At 48.4% G+C, this 8,906-nt stretch overlaps 1 protein-coding gene across 1 annotated transcript; it reads right to left on the bottom strand.

Moving 5' to 3' along the window:
• Positions 1-1,310: 1,310 nt before the first annotated feature.
• On the bottom strand, positions 1,311-7,480 carry LOC310788686 (early growth response protein 1-like). Its single transcript, XM_083650225.1, has 3 exons — positions 7,241-7,480; positions 6,678-6,961; positions 1,311-4,120 (listed from the first exon to the last, which is right to left on the bottom strand). The coding sequence occupies exons 2-3, from the start codon at positions 6,862-6,864 to the stop codon at positions 2,841-2,843; spliced, it is 1,467 nt and encodes a 488-aa protein (XP_083506351.1). The 5' UTR covers positions 6,865-6,961; positions 7,241-7,480; the 3' UTR covers positions 1,311-2,840.
• Between the last annotated feature and the right edge of the window lie 1,426 nt (positions 7,481-8,906).

Below are 8,906 nucleotides of genomic sequence, written 5' to 3'. Positions count from 1 at the left end.
GTGTGGAGTTTGCATGTTCTCCCCGTACCCCCCAGGGGGTTCCTCCGTACATAACCTCCCACTAAAAACATGCAGAAGATCGTCATCCGACCAGTGATGACAACATCTGAAGTTGGTCCAATGATGGTCCAATGAAGGTCCCCGGGTGCTGGAAAGAAAAAGCGACCACTGCTCCTGGCCTGCCCCCTGGAGGAAAGGACAAGCCTGGATGGGTCAAATGCAGAGGACATATTTCACCGGCCACCGTCAGCATGAGTGTGTGTTGTGGCCGCATGCATGTGTTGTAGTGTGTTGTGTGACAATAAAGATGGGCTGCCGTCTGAAATCGTGTTTGTGTCTGTGTGTGTGTGTGTGTGCGCGTGTGTGTGTGCTTGTGTGTGTGTGTGTGTGTGCGTGTGTGTGTGCGTGCGTGCCTTTTCAACAAACCAGCAAAGTGTGTGTTATACTACTTTCAGTCAAATGACCAGCATCAGGCCAGGTTTACTTGACCCATGTTCAACCTTTCTTTTGTCACTTCACACCAAGTGAAGACAGGTAAATCCCTATCCATGGCATATATAAAAAAAAAAAAAAACTCTCGTAACGGGACAAGCCCCGTCTTTTATTGTCACACGAACACCACAACACATGCATGCGGCCACAACACACTCATGCTGATGGTGGCCGGTGAAAAGTGTCCTCTGCATTTAACCCATCCAGGCATGTCCTTTCCTCCGGGGGGCAGGCCAGGAGCAGTGGTCGCTTTCTCGTACAGCGCCCGGGGACCAACTTCGGATGTTGATGTTGTCGTCACTGGTCGGATGACGATGACGATCTGATCTTCTGCATGTTTTTAGTGGGGGGGTTATATACGGCATATATCTATCCATGGCATATATATCTATCCATGGCATATATATCTATCCATGGCATATAGGCCCCAGGGAAGAGGAATAATTAACCTAGCATATTAGCATCACATTGGCGGTGGCATTAGTGGTGCCATTCACACTGAAATCAACCCTTGTACGACCCAACTCAAGCTGAGTCGGGCAACCCGCGTTCACCCTTTCCCACACACAATCAATCTGGGAATAACACTGGGTGTGCGTGGGTGTGAAAGGGGTATAAGGGTGTAAAAATCAAAGCCGTACTCCCATTAATTATCATCAATGGAGTAGAGTTATGTTGTTTAAGTTCATGTTCACTAACACCAACATTCTTACATGCGTGGAATGAATCTTTAAAATTAAGGAACATCAGACAGACAGACAGACAGACAGACAGACTGACAGATGATCACAACACAAAGGCATTCATTGTATTTTGTTAATGTTTTATTCATAAACCTTTTGGCTTGAAATGGGATGTGATGCACAATCAGAATCCTTGGCACATCCAATATCTTCAAGAAACACAAAAAGTATAAAAAAATCAGCCACATAATGACTAATAATGGTGCATGTAAACCGCATACAAAATTCCCATGCCTACTCAGTAGGTAAAAAACTAGATTTAATATGTACACTACACTGTGTGTCTGTATAGGCCATAATGTACGTATATACACTTCAGTTATAAAAAATACACATATTTACATTTGTTTGTAAAACAAACTTTTTGTAAAATCTGACGTTACCGCTGGTGGATATGATGCATGTCATATGACTCAGGAGGTTCAACGCAGGTTTTCTCTGTTGTGAGCTTTGCTAAAGGCAAGAAACCAGAAAGATAAGGAAACAGTATTCATTCAGTTCATTTCCAGCATGCTGTGCAGAATAACAGCTGCACTAAGGAGGCTCAAGTTTGAGTTCCTCCATCAAATCTTTTTGACACGTTTCATTTTACCAAGTTTGTGGAATAGAAGGTAGGAACATCTGTTGTATCTGTTGACCCTTGACCACCTCCGGGCTGTGATGTTGATCAAGCAACGGAAGATTATCTATGTGTATTTGCACAGGTCGTATGTCTTGCTGGATCAGAGTGATGGCTAAGAGCCTAAACTGTCAAATGTAAATCCAACATGGCACCAAGTGGGGAGAAGCAAACCGCAGTCAGTTTACAGATAACAATGAAAAACAATTCAAACTCATTCAAATGAACAGTCTACCAGTCCAAGAAAGTTTTTGGAAGATACATGTTGAACGGACAGTCACAGGAGAGGGACAGTCGATGCAAAAAGCCCCAGCAGCAGTATAGACCACTTTTGTGTTTGGAAAACGATTATGTACATCGGCGCACAGCAAATCCGCGATTTTGGCCTGAAAGAGACACCTCTGATTGGCTGTCATGGTTCTATGCTGTTGTCCCATTGGCCATTGAGGCTTTTTTCAAGCCAAAATGGCAGCAGCGCTGTTGTCAAACACATATCAACTCTTGCCTTCAATACGCTCTGCAAGTAGGAAACAAGCTGTAGAGATTCCAAGAATAAGGAAATAAAGGTATAGACACTGAGCTTTCCCACTGGGTCCTGTATGACGATGTCCGCCACTGCCTCTTTGGCCATTTATTTGGATCCTAGACCATCCCCACAGTGGCTTCACTTTCTGCAACCAGTTCGGCTCCGCCCATGAAAATACATAATCATTGTTTGCAAACACAAAATGGTCTCTTTGGTGGGGGACAAAAAGAGGTTTAGGAAGGACACTTTGTTGACAGAGCTTCATTGGTGAAGTGCTGTGTGGACCTGATGAAGTGCTGCGGACCTGATGGACGGAGCCTGGACACAAAACACTGTCAGTCTGAGAGGTTCAGAGAGGCCCAGTCTCTCTCTCTCACTGTGAACAAGTGCTTGAACTCTCGGTCTCTCTCTGTCCTGTCACTTTCCACACATTCTGGCCAGTGACGAGGTCGTCTGCGGCTCAACAGACGTCAGCGCTGTGCGGAGAGGAGAGCCGGGCCTGAGGGCTGCCCATGGGAGAGGAGCAGGACGAGTAGAGGTGTGGGGAGGGGGAAGAGGTGTAGACGTGTGAGAAACAGGGGGAGGACACCTGCACGCCGCGGGAGAATGACGAGGAGGAGGAAGAGCCAGGGAAGAGCGAGGCCGCGGGAGAGGAGAAGGAGCCGTGACCCGGGGAGGAGTGAGAGGAGGAGCAGGGAGAGGAAGTGGGAGGGGAGGAGGGGGCGTCGGCCATGGTGAGGGGAGTGGGGGAGGAGGCGTTCCTGTCCGTCTTGCGGTCCCTCTGCCTCAGGTGGATCTTGGCGTGCCTCTTGCGCTCGTCGCTGCGGGCGAACTTGCGGCCGCACTCGGCGCAGGCAAAGGGCTTCTCGCCGGTGTGCGTGCGGATGTGCGTGGTCAGGTGGTCACTGCGGCTGAAGCTCCTCATGCAGATGCGGCACTGGAAGGGCTTCTGGCCCGTGTGCACACGCACGTGGCGAGTCAGCTCGTCCGAGCGCGAGAAGCGGCGCTCGCAGCCCTCAGCGGGACAGGCATACGGACGCTCATGAGGAGGAGTCTTACACGGCCGCGCCGACGGGTATTTCCTCGTCCGCCCCGACTTGGGGAGCTGGGATGGGAAAGCTGGGGCTGGCGGCACCTGAGGCTGAATCTGGGAGGAGAAGGCTTTGATGGTGGACAGCGGGGTGAGAGGGGGCTGCTGGCCCGGCACGGGCTTCTGCTCCTGGGACAGCAGGGTGAGTTCGCTGTCCTGGGACAGCAGGTAGTCAGGGAGTATGGGCACCATGACGGACGGAGGCCTGGGGGCAGGGCTGGGGTAGGCAGGAGGAGGGCACTGGGGTTGGAGGGGCAGGGTAAAGGCCTGGGAGGCCGGCTGGGTGTCGGTGGGGGGGAACAGGAGGTCAGAGGTCGTGGCGGAGGTGTAGGTCGGTGACGCAGAATAGATGGAGCTGACGTCTGCGGAGGACGAGGCACCACCCACCTGGACGGAGCTGAAGACGGGCTGGGACGAAAACGAGGATGAAGAGGACACCGAGGAGCAGGAGAGGCTACAGGCTGAGGAAGGGGGCGTGGCCATGCTGACCAGCCCCGTGAACAGGCTGAGCAGAGGCTCCGCCCACACTCCGGAGGCGGGCGGCTCCAGGGTGAAGCGGCCGCTGTAGGCCAGAGGAGGCAGCCGGGACTGGAAGCTGTGCAGCTCTGGGACGCTCTTGGTCTCTCCAAAGTTCAGTTCAGACAGAGAGTCTGCACAGACAGGGAGGAAACAACACATCAGTTCAGACAGAGAGACTGCACAGACAGAGAGGAAACAACACATCAGTTCAGACAGAGACTGCACAGACAGAGAGGAAACAACACATCAGTTCAGACAGAGTCTGCACAGACAGGGAGGAAACAACACATCAGTTCAGACAGAGAGGAAACAACACATCAGTTCAGACAGAGAGGAAACAACACATCAGTTCAGACAGAGAGGAAACAACACATCAGTTCAGACAGAGAGGAAACAACACATCAGTTCAGACAGAGACTGCACAGACAGGGAGGAAACAACACATCAGTTCAGACAGAGAGGAAACAACACATCAGTTCAGACAGAGAGGAAACAACACATCAGTTCAGACAGAGAGGAAACAACACATCAGTTCAGACAGAGAGGAAACAACACATCAGTTCAGACACGAGAGGAAACAACACATCAGTTCAGACAGAGAGGAAACAACACATCAGTTCAGACAGAGACTGCACAGACAGAGAGGAAACAACACGTCAGTTCAGACAGAGAGGAAACAACACATCAGTTCAGACAGAGAGGAAACAACACATCAGTTCAGACAGAGACTGCACAGACAGAGAGGAAACAACACATCAGTTCAGACAGGGAGGAAACAACACATCAGTTCAGACAGAGAGGAAACAACACATCAGTTCAGACAGAGAGGAAACAACACATCAGTTCAGACAGAGACTGCACAGACAGGGAGGAAACAACACATCAGTTCAGACAGAGAGGAAACAACACATCAGTTCAGACAGAGTCTGCACAGACAGAGAGGAAACAACACATCAGTTCAGACAGAGACTGCACAGACAGAGAGGAAACAACACATCAGTTCAGACAGAGTCTGCACAGACAGAGAGGAAACAACACATCAGTTCAGACAGAGAGGAAACAACACATCAGTTCAGACAGAGAGGAAACAACACATCAGTTCAGACAGGGAGGAAACAACACATCAGTTCAGACAGAGACTGCACAGACAGAGAGGAAACAACACATCAGTTCAGACAGAGTCTGCACAGACAGAGAGGAAACAACACATCAGTTCAGACAGAGACTGCACAGACAGAGAGGAAACAACACATCAGTTCAGACAGGGAGGAAACAACACATATAGACACTTCAAGACACTAAAGACTAGAAATTAGTGCGTGGGTGATTTAAATGCATGTTAAGCATGTTTAGCATTTAAACTTTTGTTTTGTTATATGTTCACATCTCCTATGTGTCAGATGAGCAAAGGACAAGGCATGAACTTGACATCACATCGCCAAGAGTGAAAATAGCTTGGCCTACTTGATGAATTTAATGTTTAGAAATTGATTAAAATATCCCTGCAAATGCAGTGGTCAAGTTCAAGTTTCGTAACAGTTGTATTTATTATTTTATAAATCTTACTGTAAAAGCTGCAAGAAATAACCTAATAGCTCTATAGTCTACCTGTCCTATAGGCTGTGGTTCTGATACATTTTCACAATAGAGGGTATGCATGTGATGTCACAGAGGCAGAAGTCACTGTGGGGTCACGCCCACTGAGTCACAGCAAGACTGAGCTTGAATGCAGTAATCAGCCTAGATAACTGACACCTGCTGCTCAGGGAGGAACTTGACACTCATTTTGACACTCATTCCTGATTGAGGGGGCGTGTTCCAGTGGGTGTGCATACCCTCTACTGCGCAATTACATTTCCGTTAGGAAATTTAGATATTCTAGTTCTATTTATTACACAATACACTGCCCTTTACTGCTTCTTTTGCACTTCGGGTTACATGCTATAGGCCTACTGGAATTTGTTGTCTTGTACTCTGTGCAATGACTAAGTTTAATCGAATCCAAAATCTTATTATTAGGCCTATTACTGTTGTTGTTGTTGTTGTTGTTGTTGTTGTTGGTAGTAGGCTATAGTAGCTAGTAGTAGTGCCATAGCAGCGATTATTTATAGGCTACATACAGCAGCATTTTGCGAAACAAACCGCGTTTCCGGGTGGAAACGGCAATGGGACCCTATGGAGCTGCCTTGAATGTCTCACTCTAGCCCTGCTTGTGCGGTGTACATTTTAAAAACTGCAACAGTTCACACAACTTAAACACGACGTGCATATATTAGCCTATACATCAAACTCTTGAGCTACTTCTGCTCTCATTCAGAATGTCAAAATATAAGCGATGTCATGTAGCCTATATAGTTTTTGAGATATTCACGTTTGTTTGGCACAACTTGTACTAGTTAACTGCTGTGGTTCAGGGTGATTCCTCATATACAGTATATATATCTCCTATATGCATGCTTTAAGTTATATTACAGTAGTAATTTGGTCATAATTATTACCATCATGAACGATTACTACGTCATTATTATTCAACTATTGCACTTTTAAAAACTTTTGTAGCACCAACAGCCCTACATTCAATAATATGTTCCTGTGAGGGAGGTGAGGTGACACATCCAGCTACCACGACACATTATGCAAAACTGTTGCAGTCTCTGCTCGCACCGAACAGACAGAGCGAGTGTTCACCTGTGTAGTCCCCGGACTCCCCGCACAGCATGCCGGCTGTGTCTGCAGCCTGGGCGGCTTGCAGCAGCATGTGGAGGTCCTCCAGCCTCCCCCAGCTGTCCAGCGGGGACAGAGGAGGCGTGAAGCCGGCCAGCGGGTCTGAGATCTGCAGGGCGGACAGCAGCAGCTCCGCCTTGGTTGCGGCCATCTCCCGGTGCTGGGTCCCAGTGGAAGCGGCGGGAGCACCGGAGACTGAGCTGGTAGTCTGCCGGGGCAGAGGCAATGCAGCCCGGCTGGCGCTGCGGCTGTGGACGGTGAGCGCATATTATTATACCTCCTCTGAACATGTGCAGTGCAGTCAGTGCACATTCCATGGCCTATATTTTGCACATTTCTGCACAAACTAGCCTACAGCTCTTTCATAAAAAAGGACATGTATAGGCTATTTTACATCTTAATAGCTACATTTCAGTTTTGTAAATGTTTCTATGTTTGTGGACTTGCAGAAATGACTTTTTGCTGTTTGTTGTGCACCAAAATACCAAAGAAAACTCCTTGTAGGCTATGTGTAACTGTAAACTTACCTGGTAAGAAAGACGATTCAGATGGTGATGGTTGGAGGAAGCCAATGCTGGAGCTTCTCAGGTTAGTCACGGTCTGAATCTGCTGTTTTAGGACCTTTGTTCAAAACAGATGTAGCACAAACTCCTCCAGACGCAACCTACTCTGATCAGTCCAATTTCAATAAGTCATGTTTGTTTCCCGTTACTTTCCTCTGTGTTGAGTGTTGACTGTAAGTTAACGGTGGGCCAGTCACAGACTTGAACTTGGGCTCTCCGATGATTTCAATGAGGATTCCCAGCCTTATAAAGCCTCCTGTCGTGACGTACGTCTCCAAATATGGCACACAGGAAGCCTATATTTGGGCAAAGCGGTCAGAGGGGAAACTCAGCAGATCAGCAGCCTGGTGAGGCAAGCAGCACGGGGCGGGCTGCCATGTAAAGGAACTTCTCGGGGAGCTGGTAAAGAGTATTGATTACAGATTATTGATCACTGTATGTGAGTAGGACTGCAGGACTGACACGTAAGAAAACAACAGTGTGTGTGTGAAGAGAGTCGCCATTACCGGAAATCCCGAGTTCACGCGACGCGGAGCTGCACGAGCTGCACCATAGATGAGCTGCACCATGAGCTGCACTCACCCCCTCCCCCTCCCCCTCGGCGGCTTCCCACTTCCTTGTCCTTATTTGGAGTTTCCTGCTGTACTGCTGATCTGAGGCTTGATCGGCTTGCTGAGGCTCAATGCATGAATGCATGTGCAAGTGGAGGCGCGTCTGCCCGTCAGTTTCTCTCTCTGCCCACTAGCTCCACTGTCACTCTCTCTCTGCTTCTCTGCCCACTAGCTCCACTGTCTCTCTCTCCACTTCTCTGTTCACTAGCTCCACTGTCACTCTCTCTCTCCACTTCTCTGTTCACTAGCTCCACTGTCACTCTCTCTCTCCACTTCTCTGTTCACTAGCTCCACTGTCACTCTCTCTCTCCGCTTCTCTGCCCACTAGCTCCACTGTCACTCTCTCTCTCCACTTCTCTGCCCACTAGCTCCACTGTCACTCTCTCTCTCCACTTCTCTGCCCACTAGCTCCACTGTCACTCTCTCCACTTCTCTGCCCACTAGCTTCACTGTCACTCTGTCTCTCCACTTCTCTGCCCACTAGCTCCACTGTCACTCTCTCCACTTCTCTGCCCACTAGCTCCACTGTCACTCTCTCTCTCCACTTCTCTGCCCACTAGCTCCACTGTCACTCTCTCCACTTCTCTGCCCACTAGCTCCACTGTCACTCTCTCTCTCCGCTTCTCTGTTCACTAGCTCCACTGTCACTCTCTCTCTCCACTTCTCTGTTCACTAGCTCCACTGTCACTCTCTCCACTTCTCTGTTCAACACAGTAGTAAGTATTGATGCAGGTGCAGAATGAATAGATGCCAGCAATAACTGCTCAAAGACCTCAAAGAATCTACTGCATCTAATGTAAATATCAACCTATTGGCTACAGCTTTTACAACCCCATACCGGCATGACTGATTAAAGTGGCAAATAACCAAACTACAAGCAACATATATTTGAAATTTTAATACAAGTTATGACAATATGTAAACACGATGTAAAATGAAAAATGGATGTCCAAAAAGCGCAGTTCAAAGTTTAAAGATGTCCAAGATGTAGCCTACAGAAAATGAAAAATGAATGCCCT

Source organism: Poromitra crassiceps, assembly GCF_964638095.1.
Source record: "Poromitra crassiceps genome assembly, chromosome: 1".
In the NCBI taxonomy this organism is placed as follows: domain Eukaryota; kingdom Metazoa; phylum Chordata; class Actinopteri; order Beryciformes; family Melamphaidae; genus Poromitra; species Poromitra crassiceps.
Note: the sequence above shows the minus strand (reverse complement) of the source record. Positions and strands in the feature narration are given on the sequence as shown.

Bases quoted from the DNA above. Each gene is read 5' to 3' on its own strand.
- LOC310788686 (XM_083650225.1), bottom strand. From the start codon at position 6,864: ATGGCCGCAACCAAGGCGGAGCTGCTGCTGTCCGCCCTGCAGATCTCA. The intron at 4,121-6,677 runs GTGAACACTCGC...CTGTCTGTGCAG, and splicing joins GGAGTCCGGGGACTACACAG to ACTCTCTGTCTGAACTGAAC.